At 41.6% G+C, this 24,305-nt stretch overlaps 1 protein-coding gene across 3 annotated transcripts in view; it reads right to left on the bottom strand.

Annotated features, from left to right (window-relative positions):
• RGL1 (ral guanine nucleotide dissociation stimulator like 1) overlaps positions 1 to 24,305 on the bottom strand; it is a 280,952-nt gene that overhangs the window by 30,214 nt on the left and 226,433 nt on the right. For all 3 annotated transcript variants that reach the window (XM_032645598.1, XM_032645617.1, XM_032645607.1), the window contains 5 exons: positions 22,993 to 23,177; positions 16,967 to 17,091; positions 15,357 to 15,572; positions 11,285 to 11,388; positions 7,622 to 7,706 (listed from right to left, as the gene is read on the bottom strand). In XM_032645598.1, coding sequence (XP_032501489.1) covers positions 7,622 to 7,706; positions 11,285 to 11,388; positions 15,357 to 15,572; positions 16,967 to 17,091; positions 22,993 to 23,177 — 715 coding nt within the window. The remainder of the gene's footprint in view (positions 1 to 7,621; positions 7,707 to 11,284; positions 11,389 to 15,356; positions 15,573 to 16,966; positions 17,092 to 22,992; positions 23,178 to 24,305) is intronic.

Raw genomic sequence — 24,305 nt, 5'->3', positions numbered from 1 at the left:
CCAAGAACATGGTATATCTCTCCATCTGTTTATGTCATCTTTGATTTTTTCATCAGTGTCTTATAGTTTTCTGAGCACAGGTCTTTTTACCTCCTTAGGTAGGTTTATTCCTAGGTATTTTATTCCTTTTGTTGCAATGGTGAATGGGATTGTTCCCTTAATTTCTCTTTCTGATCTTTTGTTCTTAGTGTATAGGAATATGAGAGATTTCCGTGCATTAATTTTGTATCCTGCAACTTTACCAAATTCATTGATTCGCTCTAGTAGTTTTCTGGTGGCATCTTTAGGATTTTCTACGTATAATATCATGTCATCTGCAAACAGTGAGAGTTTTACTCCTTCTTTTCCCATTTGTATTTCTTTTTCTTCTCTGATTGCCATGGCTAGGACTTCCAAAACTATGTTGAATAATAGTGGTGAGAGTGGACATCCTTGTCTTGTTCCTGATCTTAGAGGAAATGCTTTCAGTTCTTCACCACTGAGAATGATGTTTGCTGTGGATTTGTCGTATATGGCCTTTATTATGTTGAGGTACGTACCCTCTATGCCCACTTTTCTGGAGAGTTCTTATCATAAATGGGTGTGGAATTTTGTCAAAAGCTTTTCCTGCAACTATTGAGATGATCATATGGTTTTTATTCTTCAGCTTGTTAGTATGGTGTATCACATTGATTGATTTGCATATAGTGAAGAATCCTTGCATCCCTGGGATAAATCCCACTTGATCATAGTATATGATCCTTTTAATGTGTTGTTGGATTCTGTTTGCTAGTATTTTGTTGAGGGCTTTTGCATCTGTATTTGTCAGTGATATTGGTCTCTAATTTTCTTTTTTCGTAGGATCTTTGTCTGGTTTTGGTATCAGGATGATGGTGGCCTCATAGAATGAGTTTGGGAGTGTTCCTTCCTCTGCAAATTTTTGGAAGAGCTTGAGAAGGATGGGTGTTAGCTCTTCTGTAAATGTTTGATAGAATTTACCTGTGAAGCCATCTGGTCCTGGGCTTTTGTTTGTTGGGAGATTTTTATACTTCCTTTTTTTTTTTTTTGCGGTACACGGGCCTCTCACTGTTGTGGCCTCTCCTGTTATGGAGCACAGGCTCCTGACACGCTGGCTCAGCGGCCATGGCTCACAGGCCTAGCCACTCCGTGGCATGTGGGATCTTCCTGGACCGGGCCACAGACCTGTGTCCCCTGCACTGGCGGGCGGACTCTCAACCACTGCACCACCAGGGAAGCCCTGTTGGGAGATTTTTAATCACAGTTTTGATTTCATTACCTGTGATTGGTCTGTTCATATTTTCTATTTCTTCCTGGCTCAGTATTGGAAGGTTATATCTTTCTAAGAATTTGTCCATTTCTTCCAGGTTGTCCATTTTATTGACACAGAGTTGCTTGCAGTAGTATCTTAGGATGCTTCGTATTTCTGTGGTATCCATTGTAACTTCTCCTTTTTCATTTATAATTTTATTGATTTGAGTCCTCTCCCTCTTTTTCTTGATGAGTCCGGCTAATGGTTTATCAATTTTGTTTATCTTCTCAAAGAACCAGCTTTTAGTTTTATTGATCTTTGCCATTGTGTTATTTCTATTTCAGTTATTTCTGCTCCGATCTTTATGATTTCTTTCCTTCTACTAACTTTGTGTTTTGTTTGTTCTTCTTTCTCTAGGTCCTTCAGGTGTAAGGTTAGATTGTTTATTTGAGATTTTTCTTGTTTCTTGAGGTAGGATTGTATTGCTATAAATTTCCCTCTTAGAACTGCTTTTGCTGCATCCCACAGGTTTTGGATCATCGTGTATTCATTGTCATTTGTCTCTAGGTATTTTCTAATTTCCTCTTTGACTTCTTCAGTGATCTCTTGATTATTTAGTAATATACTGTTTAGCCTCCAGGTGTTTGTGTTTTTTACATTTTTTTCTCTGTAATTTATTTCTAATCTCATAGCGCTGTGGTTGGAAAAAGATGCTTGATATGATTTCAATTTTCTTAAATTTACTGAATCTTGATTTGTGACCCAAGATGTGATCTATCCTGGAGAATGTTCTGTGTGCACTTGAGAAGAAGGTGTAGTATGCTGTTTTTGGATGGAATGTCCTATAAATATCAATTAAGTCTATCTGACCTATTGTGTCATTAAAATCTTGTTTTTCCTTATTAATTTTCTGTGTGGATGATCTGTCCATTGGTGTGAGGTGTTCAAGTCCCCCGCTATTATTGTGTTACTATTGTTTTTCCCTTTTATAGCTGTTAGCATTTGCCTTATGTATTGAGGTGCTCCTATGTGGGGTGCATATATATTTATAATTGTTATATCTTCTTCTTGGATTGATCCCTTGATCATTATGCAGTGTCCTTCCTTGTCTCTTGTAATATTCTTTATTTTAAAGTCTATCTTATCTGATATGAGTATTGCTACTCCAGCTTTCTTCTGATTTCCATTTGCATGGAATATCTTTTTCCATCCCCTCACTTTCAGTCTGTATGTGTCCCTAGGTCTGAAGTGGGTCTCTTATAGACAGCATATACATGGGTCTTGTTTTTGTATCCATTCAGCCAGTCTATGTCTTTTCGTTGGAGCATTTAATCCATTTATATTTAAGGTAGTTATCGATATGTGTTTTCCTGTTGCCATTTTCTTAATTGTTTTGGGTTTGTTATTGTAGGTCTTTTCCTTGTCTTGTGTTTCCTGCCTAGAGAAGTTCCTTTAGCATTTGTTGTAAAGCTGGTTTGGTGGTGCTGAATTCTCTTAGCTTTTGCTTGTCTGTAAAGGTTTTAATTTCTCCATCGAATCTGAATGAGATCCTTGCCTGGTAGAGTAACCTTGGTTGTAGTTTCTGCTCTTTCATCACTTTAAATATATTATGCCACTCCCTTCTGGCTTGTAGAGTTTCTGCTGAGAAATCAGCTGTTAACCTTATGGGAGTTCCCTTGTATGTTATTTGTTGTTTTTCCCTTGTTGCTTTTAATAGTTTTTCTTTGTGTTTAATTTTTGTCAATTTGATTACTATGTGTCTTGGCATGATTCTCCTTGGGTTTATCCTGCCTGAGACTCTCTGTGCTTCCTGGACTTGGATGGCTATTTCCTTTCCCATGTTAAGGAATTTTCAACTATAATCTCTTCAAATATTTTCTCGGGTCCTCTCTCTCTCTTCACCTTCTGGGACCCCTATAATGCGAATGTTGTTGGTGTGTTTAATGTTGTCCCAGAGGTCTCTTAGGCCATCTTCATTTCTTTTCATTCTTTTTTCTTTATCCTGTTCCGCAGCAGTGAATTCCATCATTCTGTCTTCCAGGTCACTTATCCGTTCTTCTGCCTCAGTTATTCTGCTATTGATTCCTTCTAGTGTGTTTTTCATTTCAGTTATTGTATTGTTCATCTCTGTTTGTTTGTTCTTTAATTCTTCTAGGTGTTTGCTCTTTAATTCTTCTAGGTCTTTGTTAAACATTTCTTGCATCTTCTCAATCTTTGCCTCCATTCTTTTTCCAAGGTCCTGGATCATCTTCACTGTCACTATTCTGAATTCTTTTTCTGGAAGGTTGCCTATCTCCACTTCATTTAGTTGTTTTTCTGGGGTTTTATCTTGTTCCTTCATCTGGTACATAGTTCTCTGCCTTTTCATTTTGTCTATCTCTCTGAGAAAGTAGTTTTTGTTCCATAGGCTGCAGGACTGTAGTTCTTCTTGCTTCTGCTGCCTGCCTTCTGGTGGATGAGGCTATCTAAGAGGAAACTCTTGAGAATTTTCTTAGAGTGAGAAATCAATTCTTTCTGACTTGAATGCAATGTCCACCTCTTTCCAGGGAGTAGGTTATTCTGGTTCCCTTTCAGTTTCTCAATCACTGACAGACATTTAATGTATGGACATTATTGCAGGTATACCTAAAATTATCAAGAAGGATTTCTGAAAAGTTAAGAGGCTCCTGAGAATCACAGAAGTAGGATCCTAAAAAAGCACTTAGGAAAACCTCCTCATTGGGAGGACAAAGATCTGGGATGAGGAGCTGGAAGGTTTGCTGATTTCATGACTTCATGAGAGCTAGATTCCACTCCTGGATAGATAACTAAAAAAAGACTGACTAGTAGTGCCAGCTCTTCCAGGTGAGGTGTCAACTGAAATCCCCTATGTGCCACATCCAACCATGTTTTGGATGTGGAAGTGTTTTCCTTCCTTGGCCCTAAATCCTTTGCCCTGCAAGGTCTCACAACACCAATCCCTTGAAACTTCTTGAGACTCTTCACAGGATTTGTGACTGCATCGCTCTGGGTCCCTCCTCTGGCCTCCTTTTGCTGCCTGTGTTCACTCTCTCTTAATGACTCTTCTTTCTGACAAAGTCATCTTGTTTTTCACTCTACTCAGGTAATTGGAAATACTATCCAGTCCTGTGACCTCAGTCATCACCCATGTTTGGATGAATTCCAAATCTTGCCCTCCATTAACCTTCCACTCTCCTCTTGTCTCCTCTCCTCTCTGTCCTTCTTTCTCTCCCTCTAGTGCAAACTTCTCACCTGAGTCTCGCTTTCTCTCTATCTCCATCTGTGGCAAAGGACAGCTGCCCTCATCCATCCTGTTCCTGGGCCTCAGAGGGGCCTCTTCTACTTGGGTGCTACACAGACATTTGGATCCCTCTCCATACATGTTGATTAAATGACAGCTCAGCAGTTAATGGTAATTATGTGAATAGGCCTTCCCAGCCCTACGGTCTTCTACCCCAGCTCTGACTTCAATGTGCTTGGAGCTTCACTAAACAGACATGTCCACCAGAGCCTGGGCCTTTCTAGCATTTGTTTCTAGCAATGTAACCCAGAAGAGTTCTCACCAAGAATCCCAAGAAACAAGAAGATTTGGTGAGATTCTGCCTTCCTGTTGGTTTGAAATGTGCAGACTCCATAGATAACCTGCTTGGAATGATCCAAGTTTCGGAAATCATAAGACAGTAACAGGTTTAAGATAATCTCCGAGTAAAATAAAAACATTTGTCTCCAACAATTAAAAGGAAAACCACAGATTTTTGCTAATTCTGATGTTGCCTCAGCCGTAGTATTATAGAGGTAGCACCTTACATCTGTCCAGAAGCAGAAGAGAAGATAGGTCATTCACGACTAGGATTACCCAACCACAAATCAGTTTAAGTCCAGGAGTGGCATATTAAAAACAGAGACCAGCCATGGTTCTTCTGAAAACCAAAGTACCTTCATTTCATTACAACTGTGCTGAGAATTCATATCCAGAATTATATACTTAGTATGAAGAATAATAAACAAAGATGACTGGAAAGGGACCCACAGAGACGTATGACCTGCCCAAAACATTCCACTATCATTAACGATAATGTGCAGACCACATGAATTCATAGCCAAGTTTTTCATCTTTGGAATTCCAGCCACGTATAAGAAATTTAACCTAGAGCACCGAGGTAAACTTCTACATTTCAGAAAGTTTTATGGGACCTTTAATGTCTAGATATAGCTCTGCTTCTAAGGTTTCAGCCAGAAGACGGCCACCAGGCAATGAGCTGCACAGTATTCGATTTATCTGCTTCGGAAGGATGACTCAGAGCTATTGGGATTTGAATGTGTGGCTCCAATTAGTCCAGCTTTGTATTACTGACAGGGAGACCACTAAGCCATCTCCTTCCAGCCAGATGAGTTTCCATTTAAAGTCTGCAAATCCAAGGGGATGTGAAGCAGGGAGTAACACGACCTCAGCAAGCCAAGCATTGTTTAGTGTGCAGTTCATCAGGTGAGCCTAATCCAAAGTCAGACAGCAGACAGCCTGCCCTGCTCACATCATCTACGCCAGGAAGGGCTAAGAGTGGGCAAGTTGTTAAAGTCCTGTGAATTAGGAGGTCCATCAATGGATGTCAGTTTCTGAACACTTGCTACATGCCCAATGTGTTAGGCATTAGAGACATAACAGTGAAAAAGGCCCTGCCTGCAAGAGGCTTACAGGCCAGCAGGGAGACAGGTGAAATGCACAAGCGATTCCAATGGAGCATATGATAAGTGTTAGGACAGAGGAATGACGGGCTTCTGGAGGACATGGGAAGGGGCCTAATCAGACCTGAGGGTGTCAAGGAAGGATTCAAGCAGAAATTTAGTCCTCACTGAGACATGAAGGAAGAGAAGCAGGACTTAGGAGGAGAACAGTCAAGAAGACCGTAACAGATGCTCTTACAGGAACGACTAACCTAACAGTTATCAACTGATACCTTTTCTAAGTAACCCCATCCCCACTTGACTCTCATTCCTACTCCAAGTGTCTACTGTAAGCTTACATGTATCACTTATACTTTCTTCATTTTCATTTGTTATGCATACTTTGGTTTCACATGTAGATAGCTTGCGAAATACTAAAAAAAAATTGACATTTGCACATGGCTTTCAAATATTTCCTTAGTCAATCTTCAAAACAATTCCATGAGATCAGTAGACTAAATAGTACTATTATCATCTCCAATTCACAGAAAAGGAGACTAAGGACAAGGGTCCTCTGTTCTAACAGCCCAGTTCAGGGCTTCCTCCTATGGTAGCACATATCATAGTTTTTTTGTTTTTATTTTTGGTTTGGGGTTTTTTTTTCATAATTGCCCACTTCGCCTCCCCCATGAGACTGCAGTCTCCTTAAGATTGGAGGCTGCCTTCAGAACGGCTGTACCTCCCTCACCCAGCACACAGTGAATGCCCAATCAGGATTAACTGAATTACCAACTTATTTTCCTTCTCCATGAAGTTTCACATGACATACCCTGCCTCCTACTCCCAAGTGGTCAGAAGAAACAGTTTTATGCCTAAGTGATGAAAGCACTGGCTTTACAGTCTCACCAGGCTGGACTCACATTCTAGCTCCACCACCTACCAGATGTGTGGGACTTCGGGTTTGTTCCTTACCTCTCTGAGGCTTGGCTAGCTGCAAAATAAGGAGGATAAAATCTACTTTATAGAGAGGCCGTGAAGATAATATCTGGTCTATGTCCCCCTCTGACGATTGCTCACAACCTATCTTTGTACCTTTCTTTGACTACTCGTTCTTGTTTAGTGTCTATATCCACCCACCAGCAGGTAAGTTCCTGAAAACAGGGTCTGTGTTCTTCTTCATACTCCCAGAGGCCGGTCAAATGCTTTACAAATATCAGATGTTTAACAAACATCTAGAGAAAGAAAATGAACCGAGCTGTAGCTTTACCTAGCGTGCCGTTCAGAAGCCAGCACTCATCTGGTGTTCGATAAATACTGCTGACGGACTGGCTGTGCAATCTCGTGCAAATAAAGGATGTAGAATTGCAGGCTTTGCCCCTGTCCTTCTAGAAGCTGTTTTGCTGAGAAGGAGATTCCATGCTCTCTCACCCACCTCACTGCCAGCACTCAGTGTTTCCAGGGCAGCTTGTTGAGGAGCTACAGGCAGCAATGCAAATTTCACAATCTGGTTGCGTCGCAGTGAAGCTGAGGAGCTGGACTTTGAATTTTCTCAGCCTCAGGCTTCTTCGATTTGGCATAAAAACCAAAAGTCCTGCCTTCCAGTCCCTGTAGCCTCTCTCAAGGGACTGCAGGCATCCAAGGAGCCCTCAAGCTACCCTTCCGTTGAACGGATGCCAGAGCGGTCAGCACAGTACAACCCAGCGCCCTCACCTTCATCAGTAGCTCCCGGCTGGTCAGGTGGTTATTATGGTCTGAGAAGATGTCCGAAAGTTCTTCAAACATCAGCATTCGGTCCCTACAAAGGAATGAAGAAAACATTAAGAAATGAAGATTAGTAAAAGTCCCACACCTTGGGCCCAGGTGCCCTCAGTACCTCTGGCTACAGAGGGGAGGGCTACATGAGCACAGACAAAGCCAATGACCTTTCTCATGCAGGGTGGCTTTTTTTTTTTTTTTTTTTTTAACAGGTAGACATGATCACCTGTGTGAAGAGAGGGATATTTTCTAAACATGCATGTTATAATCATAAAAAAAGATCGTTAAACTGGGGTATTAAGTTGTCTAATTGGGACATGTTCTCTTCGGCAAGTTAAAAAAAATTCTCTCTTAGCAACACACCCACAGCCCTACAGGACCTGAGAACTCTTCTTGGCCAGTCCCCTCGTTTGAGAGATGAAGATGCCAGGGTTGGGGATTTGTCTGAGCTTCCACTACTAACTGCTGAGAGCTGCAGTACAGAACCCAAATTTCCTGAACCTCTTAGAGTCAGAGTAGATGGTGGAACCAGAACGGGCTCTGGAGTCAGAGGGGATGGGTTCCAATCCCAACTCGGCCACTCACTCCCTAAGTGATCTTAGACAAGTTGCTCAACTTTCCTGAGCTTCAGTTTTCTTATCTGCACTACGGAAACAGTGACAGCCCCCTCGCAGGATGGCTGTGAAGGTCACCACGATCACACATGTGAAGCACCTACTCCTCCCTTGCCCCTCCCTGGTACACTACGTCTCCATGGGCCTCACACTTTTCTCTACACCCCTCCAGGGTTACTGAGAGGATGATCTGAAGGCAAAGAATTAACAGAGGCAATGTCATTCTATATGCAACACTTTCATTATTGTGCGAAAGCCATTACTAAGAACTTACGTGTCTTACAATGAGTATAGTATTACTCTTAGAATTAAGAAAATCATTAAAGCTATTTATATTTTGGAAAAACTCATTAAGAACTTAATTGCATGTGGGCCTAAATAAACAGAAAGAAATAGATGTCTTCTCTGTCCACTGAAAGTTATTAACATAAAGGGTCATCAGGAAAGCAATAACTGAATAAAATCTCTTAACCCTGTTCCTTGAAGTTAGCAATAGAAACTATATAGAGCTGATATGCAAGTGGCTTCTCTCGGGAACTGTGATACTTCTCCAGCAGCCCTGCTAAAATATGAACCCACCAACCAATGAAGACACAAACCAGACACCCATGTTGTAAAGAATAGGGCTTTGAGGTTTGTTTTGCGGTGTTTCTTAAATACAAAAGCCAGCTGGTATTTGTAATGAGGTGGATAGACCTAGAGTCTATCATACAGAGTGAAGTAAGTCAGAAAGAGAAAGACTAATACCGTATGCTAACACATATATATGGAATTTAAGAAAAAAAAATGTCATGAAGAACCTAGGGGTAAGACAGGAATAAAGACACAGACCTACTAGAGAAAGGACTTGAGGATATGGGGAGGTAGAAGGGTAAGCTGTGACAAAGCGAGAGAGAGGCATGGACATATATACACTACCAAACGTAAGGTAGATAGCTAGTGGGAAGCAGCCTCATAGCACAGGGAGATCAGCTCGGTGCTTTGTGACCGCCTGGAGGGGTGGGATAGGGAGGGTGGGAGGGAGGGAGACGCAAGAGGGAGGAGATATGGGAACATATGTATATGTATAACTGATTCACTTTGTTATAAAGCAGAAACACACCATTGTAAAGCAATTATACTCCAATAAAGATGTAAAAAAAAAAAAAAAGCCAGCTGGAAGAATGGACCTTCTCATATGGTAACCAAAGAGATGAAGAAACAAGTCCGCTAAGTTTTTTACTTGTGTTTTAGCCTCAGATTTGCTATGGTAGAAATCTTTGCCTGGCTAAGTGACTTTCTATAGTGTTCTACTTATCAACCACCAAGGAAAGAAAGGATTACCTTTCAGTGCCACCAGAGAAGGGTGCAGTGGGGCAAGTCTTCATTTTAGCCCCTGACTGTCCCGTTGTTGCTGATACCACAGCTGAGGAGCAGTGATGAGACGAAGGAGTGGGGCTGGGGTGCTGAGGATGGGGATGCTGTACGCATCTGATTTTCCCATCATATTTCGCCAGGGCCTAACATCTAAATGATTTTATATGATCCTTATCTTTCCTAGGACTCCTGTGCAGAGGAACATCAATTAACTAATCTCTCACACAGAGTCACCTTCTTCATTCAAACTAATGAAGAGGAGAAAGAACCCAAGAAAAGAGTGGTAATCGAGAAAATTGCACTGGACTTTGAAAAGCCTATCTGCCACTTTTTCTCCTGAGAGGTAACAGAACACGAGCTCTGGAGTCCAAGTGGCTGAGGCGTCTGCAGATCTATAACACCAGGCAATAAGATCACCTGCTTCAAAACCCATCAAACAATTATATAATAAATAACGTGACTTCCCCTAAGCAGCCTTTCCTCTGATAGAGAATGTGAGCTTACCAGTAGGTTGAACACTCTGGCACCCCTTTTTCAGCACAAATCTACGAAACTCCGGTTTACCAATCTGGATCTCTGTTGAGTTTGGGTAGTGTCAGTCCCTTCAGGCTTACGCAGCTCTGAGTGAGTTGATGAAATTGAGTACCTAGACCTTCCACTCTAAGGACAGAGCCCACCAAATGCACAAGGCAGGCCTGCCTGGGGAGCAAGCTGGCCTGGCTCCCGACTGGAACTGACAGTGCCTCACACGGCACAGACTGCACTACACACAGTATAGACTGTGCTGCATACAATATAGGTTATAAACAGTTCATGCATCCTCCCCTGTTATGGCCTGACTTCTTGATTAGTGCAAACCGAGAGAGACTTTGTTGAAAGTAGCTGACCTAGTTTGTAGTCACGACACATGCCCCAGCATCTAAATCTGTACTCATGGGGGACCAGAACTGCCTCCTCACTCACTCTTCCCTCCTTTGCAAAAAGCCCTCTGGTCTAGAGTTCAGTGAAGCTCTGGACATGGGGGCGAGAGCGACAGTGAAACAGTAAGGAAGGACACAATTGTTCATTGTTCCAAAGGTTATGGCAAGAAATGTGAAGAAAAACACAATACAGGATGTGGGCAGTTAATCACTTTTAGTCAGGTACCTAGGAAGGAATACTTAGAGGTTTTTAATATCATTAAGATAGCTTTTAATAGGCGGAAGCAGAAACAAACTAAGTGGATTCTCGTTGAATAGCAAGAACTAATGTCCTATCTGCACACACTATCCCTCACAGCTTGGAACAGCTTAGGGCTTTGGAATGTGGCTGAAAAATAACCAGAACTAATGGCAAATTGCTGTAACTTCATCACTCCACAACCTTATCCCTCAAAGCCCAGATAATATGCACATCCTTAAAATCATCCCCAAAGCCAATCATCTTGGCTTTGGTACCCTTCGAGAATGAGTTTGATTTCTGCAGCAGCCCTGCCTCAAAACTCATTCATGATGATGTGTAAAACACACCCTGCCTGGAACACACAGAGGCTTTCAAAGATGTTTCTCTAGTTATATAATATGAGCTTTGAAAATGAGGACCCACACCATTTATGCAGCAACGAATCAGCCCAGCCAAAGAAAGCAGAGCAGAACACTTGGGAACTTACTTTGGCACCGCGGCCCAAGTCTTTTTTAACCGATAGATGGAATTGGACTGCAGTGCCGAAACGATGGCCCTCAAGGAGGAGAAATTCTTCAGGATTCTACATTCCTGTAGGGAGAGTGATTAAAACATACAAGGCATTTAAATATCAATAAAACAGTGAGTTGGTGGTTTCCTGTTTTAGAGGTAGCACAGCTGCCATGAACTCTTACCACTAAATAGGCGGCTGTATAAATATTGAACATCAAAAAGTGGCTCCTTTGCTCCCACCCCAGTCACTGAAACACTTTACAGATTTTGGCCCTGAACGCTTGTTTTTCTCCCTTTAATGTATTTTCTGTGTTGTTGTTACAGTTTTATAGTTTCCAGCTTTCCCAGTAAAAACATGAGTGGAGGTGAGTCTACAGAGCTTTGCTAGAGAAAGCAAACTTTCTTCTGAAGAAAGCATACATATGCCCTAAAAATACACATGAAAGATGACTGTATCCTTCAGACCCACAAAGTGAACCGGGCAGCAGCTGCTTCGAGGTCAGATGCTATCAAACATCTCATGACCAACCCTTGTCCAGAGAGGGGTATATAACTTGGCAATAAAAACTCACCACAAGTTGAACTTTGGCTTTTATGTTCTTAGCCAAGAGGGAATATTTTTATACACATCCATTCGGTTTCAAATGGGCTTGTGCCGCAATCATAAACATTCAGAAACACCTTGGTACTTACAATGGTTCCAAAATAACTTGGGCTTTTAAAATAAAATTCCCTTTGGCAGCGTTTTCAAACAAAATAGAAAGAGAACAGGAAACATTCTGGATGTCATTTTCTGGGGAAGGAGAAAGACTGACTGCCTGATCCTGAAACTTCAGCTACCATTCAGAGTCTATAGCATCAGCAGGCAGCGACCCTGAAGTCAAAGTCCTGCTGAATGAATGGCAGGGGACAGCGAAACAGTCAGGGAGAGGGTCCCATTTGCGGCCAGAATGGGGAAGGTGGCAGCCTCGAGAGAGTGGACAGTGCCTTATGCCCAAGGAGATGCTCCGTGTGCAGGCGTATGGGGGAGTGTACTACATCCACCGTTGACTATCGAGTGCACTGTGTGAGCATGGGCTGGGCTTCGTGCAGAACATCTGGGGCAAGAGGACCCAGGGTGGTTGGGCATAAATGCACGTCGCTTGAAAGATCACTTCATGAAGTCACGCGAGTCCTGACTGTGAAGGAAAAGTGGCATTCTCTGACTTGGCGCCCCCAAATCTGGCTACTTAACATTACTATGCCAAACAAACCCCACAACATTTTCTTAGAGTAAATGCCAAAGTTCTTTACAAAAGTCCTGCCCACGCTTTTTAAACGCCTCAATGCTTTCCCTTTATTTAAAAAGAAAGAGAGAGAAAGCTAAGGAGAGAGAGAAAGCTCCCACTCTGAATTACAGTCAGTCTGGAAACCAAGCCCATGACAGCATGGTTCAACGAAGGTTCAGAATCCAAAAGTTATGTTCTAAAAATCAGGAAACTTGCAATAAATAAAGGGACTCAGGCCCAGATATTTCATGCAAATTGTGATAAACATATGGAACACATTATTCAGAAAGAGGCTTAAGCTAAGGGTTTAAAGGAGTACAAGGGGCATCTGGCCCCATTTCTAGAAAAGGAATCATCTTTGAGGAGAGGTGATACAAAAGTAAAAATGTAGCAGTAAGGCCAGTCCAAGAAAATACAGTCATGTTAGGTCAGAAATATTTACTGCATGTAAAATTATCATTTTTTCAAACATCCTCTCAATAGAAAATGACTGATTAATGCAGGAAAAGTAAAATAAATCTTGGCTGGAAACCACCTGTGAGTCTTGTTATTTTATTAAGTTACCTACACAATTTCAAGGGACACAGCATGCTCCACACTGGGAAACTGCATCACCAAGAGTTAAGGACCCTTGGCTTTTAAGCACGTGCTATGGGATTTGGAATATATCTCAAATTATACAACTTGTATTTCTTATTATCACATAAACACACGATTGATATTTATATGGGCCAAAGTCATTGTTTGAGTCACCCTGTCACATATACAGATGCTACACGCTTGCTACAGATTTTCTAAGCAGTTGAACAGATTAAAAGTAGATAGACTATTTTCTTTTGAGACATGTAGATGACTATAAATGATATGGCGTTTGTGGCCAAAAAATACTTTTTCTTATCAGTCTAAGAAGACAGAGAAATTCCATGCTCTATCAGAACTTCTTCTGTAGCTCTTACTTGTTGATAAATAACCTCAATTCAGAATAGGAGAAGTCAAAGTTGCATAAGATATTTTTTTGTTTTTTTCCATATAGTATTTTTCCATGTACTAAAAAGTCTGTGGTATCAGACCACCTACAGACTCAAAATAAAGCAAATTCTCTGGCACAGTTATGGCTTTGCTATTTAATCAAAGACCACAAAAGAGAATGTGAAAAAAAAAAAAGAGCAAAAATGTGTAAGTTTAAGCCTTATGCCCACAGATAGGGGCTTAATGAGAAAAATATATAATGGGGTAGAAAACAAAATGTGTTTTGGTTAGGGTTGACCCACATAGCCCAGAACAGAGTATATTTACATAATAATTATTTGTCAAAATTGTTGTTAACTACATAGCTCTTGCTGATGTAATTTCTTCTTTTGAGAAAAAAAAAAATCTTCCCAAATCTTCAAATACCCAAAATCCTATCAATTATTCAAAGCTAAATTCAAATGTCATCCTACCCATGAAACCTTCCTGGATCACCCCAGTCAGAAGTGATTTCTTGCTCCTCCACTTTTACAGCACTTATGTCATACGGCCCTACTCCTCTTCAGCCCAGGCTGATAATTCCAGTATACCTTAGCTTCCTCGTTTGACTATAGGCTCCTGTAGGATCAAATTAATTGTGTTTAGCTTATCTATGTCCGCAAAGGACATAAAATTGTAGCTCTGAAGCATTTAGGGGCTCATGAAATATGTGGTGACTGACTGAATACTGTTCACCTTTCCTCACTCATGAAATAAGATGCTGATAAATGAAGGTCAAGGTCATATGGCATGGAAGGAGTTGATCCCATAGACTGGACTGACACCCAGGAGAATGTAATTCAGGCCTAGGAATAGACTCTGCCCCTCCAACTTCAGATATAAAGCCCTCAGGAAAGCCCTTGATTAATGTGAAATCTGTATATTTCAGTCTTTTAGAAAAGAGATTCGAGATCCTAAGAAGGTATTGGCTCTTCAAGTCTGCAGAAAATAGAATGCTCCCAGGTACTGGAAGGGTGCGAGATAATCCTTTTGCATTGTCAGAGCAGTCCATTTGACACTGAGGCCACCGTTGATATTTACTGGACACGGCACAGAACCAACACTCAGGCTGTGAAAAAGCAGACATTCCACTGCACCCGGAAGGGGCCCATGAGCAGAAAGAAGTGAGCAAGGGACGAATTTTTTTAAAGAGGAAAAATAAATAAACTCCCACGTTAAGAAAGGCAACTTTTTTCTTACCTTGGAAGGACAACAAAAACTATACTAAAATAGTATAAAACTCTACTAAAAACTACACTAAAAATAAATGGTTCTGAAAAACCTAGGGGCAGGACAGGAATAAAGACACAGACGTAGAGAATGGACTTGAGGACACAGGGAGGGGGAAGGGTAAGCTGGGACTAAAGGAGAGAGTGGCATGGACATATATACACTACCAAATGTAAAATAGATAGCTAGTGGGAAGCAGCCTCATAGCACAGGGAGATCAACTCTAGCACAGGGAGATCAGCTCGGTGCTTTGTGACCACCTAGAGGGGTGGGATAGGGAGGGTGGGAGGGAGATGCAAGAGGGAGGGGATATGGGGACATATGTATACGTATAGCTGATCCACTTTGTTATAAAGCAGAAACTAACAAACCATTGTAAAGCAATTATATTCCAATAAAGATGTTTAAAAAAAACAAAACCCATGGGCCCTCACATATGGTCTTTTGACTGCTTTTCAACCAAATGGAAACATCAGAGTGATGGCAGCATAATCTCCCATATCTACTAAACCCAAAGAATATTTTTAAAAAGACAATTACATGAGCAATGTTAATCCACTTCTCGATGATTTTGGCTCTCTGCTGAGTTTTGAGTTCTTTGCCCCCCAGAATGGTGCTGACAACGCATTTGGTGAGGGTATTAAACTGAGAGATGGTAGCACGGATCGTAGGAGCCAAGTGTTTGTTTTCCTTCTTGTCCCTTCGAGACCAAATGCAGCCCAGGCAGTGGTGAGGCACTACTTTCTTGAATAGTTGCTAGAAAAAAAGAGGAATTGACTTTAAGGACAACACACACATTTCATATGGCAAAGCATGTCATCTGTAAGTTGGTACTTTGTGAATGGACAAATAACCCTTTCCTACTTGATTTGCCTCATGGTGTTCATTTCAATAGAAAAAAGTAAATAATTAATACATTAACTGATCAGAAAAGCCCACGTGTTCCCTTCTAAATCTGCTCAACTGAACAAATGGAACACGATGACCAAAAGAAAATTTAAATGTCCAAAAGCATTTTGACTTTTCTGTCTTGGAAGGAAAGCCAGGTAAAAATCTGTACTACTAATCTAGAAGAAGTGGTTAAGATTATTTTGACCTCAAAATCATATCCATGGTACGTCCTGGACACTCATGATCATGAACTGTGTATAATGCATATGAACGACCACCTGAAAAGTGATCCACAGAAGTACAGTACTTGTGACACTCATCAAGGTCACTATTCTATTTCCCATTATTTAAAATGAAGAAACTAAGAAACATACAAAAGGAAAAACTATTCAACATCACACAGTAAAAGGAAGAGGGATTTAAAGCCTGGTTTCCAGGTCTTTGCCTAAAAGTCATAGCCAATGAAGTCTTCCATCTTTCTCTTCTGCTATCAGTGTGTGAAACAACAACAAATTTGTTGAACAAATCTGATTCTCATTTGTACAACAATTTCAATACAAGACGTGCAAGGGCTTGTGTAAAACAGAGAACACCAGGATTTACTTTATATAGACTATCTGATTTACTTCTGAGAATCTATTTGCATGTTAACTAGATGGAAACTCTATGCTGCTTCCTCTAAAGTGCTAAGTGTGGCAGAGCTAAAAACCATTGTGATCACTGATAACAGCCCTTTTTTCTTTAACCAGCTAGCACTGAGCTATGAAACGTGGCTGATGAAACCAAATATGTACAGCTAACAAAAATATCCAAACTTCAAAAGACCAGGAAGCACATGTGGAAATGAGCTGCCAGATATAGTCACATGTGGATTCAGTGAATTTATTTTATCCTAACTTATACTTTGACCCCTTTACAATCCTCCAAATAAACAGTTTGGATCTTGAAATATTCATGAGTCTAAAGGGAGAGAAATACCCATGGAACAGGATAGATTTTTGTTTCCCTAGAATTAGAATTCTTATTTCCCTCTGGGTATTGAGTGCCAAGTAAAAAGCACCTTCTCCCAGAATTGTAAGAAGAGCTTAGGCCTGAATTATTCAGATGATAGATTCAAATCACATCTTCACTCTGCATTTACAGGCACAGCCTCTCTCAGGGATTTGGAAAGACTTAAATCATGTGACCCGGGGCCACCAGTACTGTCACTCCCCACATTCTAAGTAGAAGCACATCAGAGGCACAAAGAGAAGACGTACTGCATCCATGTAGGTCAGCTGCTCAGCCACGAGATCTTCTGAGAAGCACGTGAACTCTGCAGACCCGCCACCCTCCAGTTCCTCTTCCTCTTCCAGGCTGAAGGAGATGGTGCTGGGAAACCCATCTGTTCACAGGTGGAAAAAAATTAGTAATTTGGTGCTGCTGTATACAACCTTGTTTACAGAGTCCAACTGGACTTTTTTAATTTAGGAAGAAAAGAGCTGCTCCTTTAGAAAACCCACAGGGAGAGAACAGCAAGGACAATAAACCTGAGTGAAATGGAGGTTTTCCCAGTCTCTGCTTGTTCCTAGCTGCGTTATTAAGTTCAGAGGCCTCATGTTGTCACCTGGACAAACACTGGTTCCTTGGTCAAGGACAGAGCCAGGTTAGGCAAAGTCTAGAGAAACAAAGCTGGGCTACATTCAGGGGGTCACCCTCATTTGGGGGCTCCCTCAAACCCTCTGATCAGCTCAAACACTGATCCAACTACTTCCTAAACCCCAACTATGCAGTTCTTAATTACTGGGCCATTTATAATCAGAAGCCTGGAAGGAATGGACATGAAGGCAGGCCAGGCTCTGGGGAGTAGAACAGGCCATTCTGGTGTCAGAAATATTGATGAAGTCCTCAGAGTTCTCAAGAAGTACTTAGAATCCTCAAAATGTTAGGATTAGCTTTCAACTTCCACCTAAAATTAAGTATGCATGAGACTACTACAAGCAACTCTATGCCAATGAAATGGACAATCTGGAAGAAATGGACAAATTCTTAGAAAGGTATAACCTTCCAAGACTGAACAAGGAAGAGATAGAAAACATGAACAGACCAATCACAAGTAATGAAATTGAAACTGTGATTAAAAATCTTCCAACAAACAAAAGCCCAGATGGCTTCACAGGTGAATTCTATCAAACATTTAGAGAAGAGCTAACACCCATCCTTCTCAAACTCTTCCAAAAAATTGCAGAGGAAGGAACACTCCCAAACTCATTCTATGAGGCCACCATCACCCTGATACCAAAACCAGACAATGATACTACAAAAAAAGAAAATTAGAGACCAATATCACTGATGAATACAGATGCAAAAGCCCTCAACAAAATACTAGCAAACAGAATCCAACAACCCATTAAAAGGATCATATACCATGATCAAGTGGGATTTATCCCAGGGATGCAAGGATTCTTCAATATATGCAAATCAATCAATGTGATACACCATATTAACAAATTGAAGAATAAAAACCATGTGATCATCTCAATAGATGCAGAAAAAGCTTCTGACAAAATTCAACACCCATTTATGATAAGAACTCTCCATAAAGTGGGCACAGAGGGAAACTACCTCAACATAATAAAGGCCATATACGACAAACCCACAGCAAACATCATTCTCAATGGTGAAAAACTGAAAGCATTTCCTCTAAAATCAGGGACAAGACAAGGATGTCCACTCTCACCACTATTATTCAACATAGTTTTGGAAGTCCTAGCCATGGCAATCAGAGAAGAAAAAGAAATAAAAGGAATACAAATTGGAAAAGAAGAAGTAAAACTGTCACTGTTTGCAGATGACATGATACTATACATAGAGAATCCTAAAGATGCCAACAGAAAACTACTAGAGCGAATCAATGAATTTGGTAAAGTTGCAGGATACAAAATTAATCCACAGAAATCTCTTGCATTCCTATACACTAATGATGAAAAATCTGAAAGAGAAATTAAGGGAACACCCCCTCTTACCACTTCAACAAAAAGAAAAAAATACCTAGGAATAAACCTACCTAGGGAGACAAAAGACCTGTATGCAGAAAACTATAAGACACTGATGAAAGAAATTAAAGATGATACCAACAGATGGAGAGATATAACATGTTCTTGGATTGGAAGAATCAATATTATGAAAATGACTATACTACCCAAAGCCATCTACAGATTCAATGCAATCCCTATCAAACTACCAATGGCATTTTTTACAGAACTAGAACAAAAAATCTTAAAATCTGTATGCAGACACAAAAGACCCTGAATAGGCAAAGCAGTCTTGAGGGAACAAAACAGGGCTGGAGGAATCAGACTCCCTGACTTCAGACTATACTACAAAGCTACAGTAATCAAGACAATATGGTACTGGCACAAAAACAGAAATATAGATCAATGGAACAAGATAGAAAGCCCAGAGATAAACCCACGCACCTATGGTCAACTAATCTATGACAAAGGAGGCAAGGATATACAATGGAGAAAAGACAGTCTCTTCAATAAGTGGTGCTGGGAAAACTGGATAGCTACATGTAAAAGAATGAAATTAGAACACTCCCTAACACCATACACAAAAATAAACTCAAAACGGATTAGAGACCTAAATGTAAGACCGGACACTATAAACCTCTTAGAGGAAAACATAGGAAGAACACTCTTTGACATAAATCACAGCAAGATCTTTTTTGATCCACCTCCTAGAGTAATGGAAATAAAAACAAAAATAAGCAAATGGGACCCAATGAAACTTAAAAGCTTTTGCACAGCAAAGGAAACTGTAAACAAGACAAAAAGACAACCCTCAGAATTTGCAAATGAATAAATGGACAAAGGATTAATCTCCAAAATATATAAACAGCTCATGCAGCTCAATATTAAAGAAACAAACAACCCAATCAAAAAATGGGCCGAAGACCTAAACAGAAATTTCTCCAAAGAAGACATACAGATGGCCAAGAGGCACATGAAAAACTGCTCAACATCACTAATTATTAGAGAAATGCAAATCAGAACTACAATGAGGTATCACCTCACACTGGTTAGAATGGGCATCATCAGAAAATCTGCAAAGAACAAATGCTGGAGAGGGTGTGGAGAAAAGGGAACCCTCTTGCACTGTTGGTGGGAATGTAAATGGATACAGCCCCTATGGAGAACAGTATGGAGGTTCCTTAAAAAACCAAAAATAGACTTACCGTATGACCCAGCAATCCCACTACTGGGCATATACCCAGAGAAAACCATAATTCAAAATGACACGTGCACCCCAATGTTCATTGCAGCACTATTTACAATAGCCAGGTCTTGGAAGCAACCTAAATGCCCAGCGACAGACGAATGGATAAAGAAGATGTGGTACATGTATACGATGGAATATTACTCAGCCATAAAAAGGAACGAAATTGGGTCATTTGTAGAGATGTGGATGGATCTAGAAACTGTCATACAGAGTGAAGTAAGTCAGAAAGAGAAAAACAAATATCATATATTAACGCATGTATGTGGAACCTAGAAAAATGGTACAGGTGAACCGGTTTACAGGGCAGAAATTGAGACACAGATGTAGAGAACAAATGTATGGACACCAAGGGGGGAAAGCGGTGGGGGTGGGTGGGGGTGTGTGTGATGAATTGGGAGATTGGGATTGACATGTATACACTGATGTGCATAAAATGGATGACTAATAAGAAAAAAAAAGTATGCATGAAGCAGTAGGATAGCCTTAAGCTAAATTCACCTGAGCCTTATTAGAGATAAGATCATCGATTAGCAAATTAATCGGATACAGACTGAAGAAGTAGGAAAAAATAAATTTTTTCTACCTAGGGCTCCAAATCAAAAGCATAAGTGTTCAGCACATGGAACAGGACCTCCAGTCTCCATTGTGAAAGACTGTGGACCTGGAAGACGTTTACCTTGGGTCCCTAGCCTCTCTTCCGGGGAAACCTTCCCCAATTCCTGGGTTGTTCCCCAACCTCATCCCCTTTCACACTCCTTGCTCTTCTGCCTGTCAAATCCATTCTCAAGAAGAAAAATCTAGCTGCATTCAGTTATATCTTAGCAGACATTTAAATCAGGGCGTTACTACTCCCCCAGAATGTTTACATTGTAAGCCTTTGCAGAATAAAAGACTTTTAGGCATCTTGGATCAAGTTGGGGTGGCCGTTTCTTAGTTTCCGAGGGGAAAAGGGGTGCTGAGTGGACCCTACATCACCTCCCCTGTCAGAGCACCACGTGGGTATCTGCCAACTTTGGTGACAGGTATGTGATTTAAGACTGGCCGCCTCACCCTGGAGTTGAAGGTACTGATGTGAACGGGGTTGGTTACAACCAGGTAAGGAAGGAGGGGATCTCTGCCTGCCTCTGGAGTCTGAGACACAAACAAGCATGAGCTAAAGAAAGCTAAAACCCCATGATTTCACCACTTTTCCTCCACACAATTCTGGTCCTCTCTCACTGGGTGGAGGAATAAGATATTTGAAATCCCAAAGGTTCAGAATGGGCCTCTCAACCCTCTTGCTAACCACTGTGCATAAATCCGTCCCAGTCGCTCTGCAATGCAGAGGCTGGCCCACTTCAGCCAAGGAGTATATGTGCTAAGGCTTGATCTCATTCACCCAACACTCCATAGCAGCCTGATATGTGCCTTGGATCAACTCTGCTGTATCTGAAGATTACATGGTCCTTTCTCTCCAGGGTCTAGTCCATGCTTTCACTGTTTCTGCTTTTGATTCTTTTCCAGTGGTAAGTAGGTAAAAACTTGAAGCAAGATTTCACTTTTGGAAAACATGTAGGAGAGCTTGTTTGCTTTTGCCGGCATGAAACTGGGTAAAAAAAGCACATGGGAACCAAGCTCCTAAAACTCTTTTTCGGTAATGATTCCTGTACTTAATAAACAGAGAGTTTAGAGAGTTCTTGATTAAAAATTTCCAAACACAGAAAAAATTCATTTCTGGGATTGCCTAAAAACTTTACCAAAGTCAGGCCATCTCGTTCTCCCCTGCCTCAGCCTGCCAAATGAGCTGGCCTTCCAGTCCCGGTTGGAAACAATGAACCACTGGTCCCACCGGTTCCCCAATTAGGCCGGAAGCCAGGGGCAGCTCCCGTGGGGACAGCTGGGCTCTAATGGTGTATCCACTCCAGCACAAAGACAGGAGGGGAGGCCCTGAAGGGAGTTGAGGTCCGGCAGCTGGAGGAGTGCCCCTGGTATTCAAACATTCCCGGCAAATGAAGTCATCGGAGATACCGAGGACTTGGCAGTCAGCTTTTAATGATGCAATTGCATTTTCCCCTCTCTGGTCCCCCACACGTAAAAAATTCAACAGGTTCTGTTTGGAATTTAAGGTTATTTTCTTTGGCACTGATGCAGCTTCCCTTATCGGTGTTGAGGAACCATTTCCTTTCCCTCACTGAGGAAATCAGGCGTCACTTCAGGGAAGTGCCTGTCAGAAGCTCCAAGTGGGTCAGCTGCCATGGCAACCATCCCCCAGCAGCCAGTGAGGGGATAAAACGTCACACTGAAAGACCGCCCTAGCCTCGTTCTGACTTTCTTCAAAGCCTGATGGTTCCAAGCCGCCCGTGGCCTGCAGTGGTGGTCCTTCCTCTGTCCTTGAAAATAGGCAGTCAATTCCTCAGATAGGAAAAAACAGCCACAGAAATTTCCTCTGGATGAGGCCATCAGAGATGCGAAATGATGGTAATCTGCCCCAGTAGGGGACAGATTACAGGGATGCTTTCCGGCTGAAGGAGAAACATCTTTTCTGAGCTTTTCAAGCTTTTGTGAGGACAGGAGCAGAACTGGATTTAATTCCTCGCCTGCTGAATGGGGGTGGTGGTTTGTGATGCGTTTTCATTTGCTAGAAGGAGGAATCAATTAGGCAGATAATGAAGAGCAAATTCAGCAGGGTGTGTGATGACAAGGAAAGGTAAAAGACCATCAAGGAGATCGTCCTCTTTATGGTATTAAAGGAAACCCTGAGAAATCATTTCACCTCTGAGCCACTGTTTCCTCACGTAGAAAATGAGGGAGTTGGACTAGGTGATGTTGAATATCCCCTTCTCTGCTCTAAAATGCTATATAGGTCCTGTAATTAGTACTTCAATAACCTTGAGAATTTTACCACAGCCCCCAATCCCCCAGCAGCCTGTCCTGCAGGAAACCAAGGCCTCCTATTCAACAAGTACAGGGAGAACATTTCCTCACTGTGGAGGTTTGCAGGATCAGAATCTAGCTTCTTCCCTGGAATCAAACAAGTACTCACTGTCAGTTTCTACTTCTTGCTTGTGAAACTGCTCAAGAAGATTCTGTGCTCTTCTCTCTGGGTCAGAGCCTGGCATCATCTGCTTGAGATAATCCAGCAGTTTCTGTAAGCAAGGGAAGTGAGGGGGCTCTCGGAAGTCCTCTGCGCACTGGTCAAGCCAGGCCCTCAGGATGGAGGCGATTGCACTGAGAAAGAGAAAACAGAAAGTCACTGCACTCAACTGGCTCTGGAGACGCAAAACCAGCCCTGGACACCAGAGCCTGTCCCAGCCATGCCTCAGGAAACCTTGGGCAAGTGATCAACGGATAGTTCCCTAGAAGTTCCCAGCAATGTCAGTGAAGTTAAAGCATCTGAAAACAGCCTGACTACCTTTTATTATTTTAAGTGGTGGTTGGGGAGCTGGGGAAAGACTGGTAAGTTAAAAAAAAAAAACCAACAAAAACAGGACCATAAACTTTGGAAAAACCCACATAGGGCAAAAAAAAGACACGGAAGAGAAGATTTAGTGAGTCCTGAAGCAACTTCAAAGTAACCTGTATACAACAAGATTATGTGTTTCCAATTCTGGATTCACTCAAGTCAGAGACCACAAAATCTACTGTGATAACATTTTAGGAAATAACAGACAGTGGGCCAGAACTTTGATAGACGGAAGGGCCTAGGTTTAGGAAAGATAATGTGTAAATTTAATTTTACAAAGATCACCAGGGTTTCAGCATAGCACCAAAAACGTCCTCACAAAATTATCCTTTCACTTTTCAAATTACCAGAGGACAATGTGTTTCCAGTGGGAGAATCAGTATGAGTAGAAAGTTAGGTTTTGAAAAGTAAAGGAGAAAAACTTGATAAGCAAAGCCATTCATTGAGAGGGCGACTTCTTCTGATGGCTCAGCTGAGTCCACCTTGGGTGAAACAAGGACCAGGGCACAAAAAGAGACCGGGTCATCATGGGAGCACATTTCCCTCCTTTCATGTTACTAATAACACAGGCTTGTTCTCTTTAAGGTAGGTGCAGCCCCTCACTCAATGGAAGAGACAAACAGCTGACAAAAAGGACAACTTTTGAGTGTTATTGTCCTGCGCTTCATATTCAAAGAAGCCTTTACAGCCACTCCTGAGTCGGGCACTTGCTAGGCTGTGTCCCATGCACACGGTACTTTGCCTCACTAATGACCAGCCAGCCCCAGGAACAAGGTGCATCCATTGACGATGGCCGGAGAAGATGACAGGGACTCTAAATTAATCCAAGCATGTTTTATTGACAGAGCTGGGACACTTTGTTTTAGCGAAAGACCTAATTAAAATTTTTCAGC

This window comes from Phocoena sinus, chromosome 1 (genome assembly GCF_008692025.1).
Source record: "Phocoena sinus isolate mPhoSin1 chromosome 1, mPhoSin1.pri, whole genome shotgun sequence".
NCBI lineage: Eukaryota > Metazoa > Chordata > Mammalia > Artiodactyla > Phocoenidae > Phocoena > Phocoena sinus.
The sequence above is the reverse complement of the archived record's forward strand: the minus strand, read 5'-3'. Positions and strand labels throughout refer to the sequence as shown.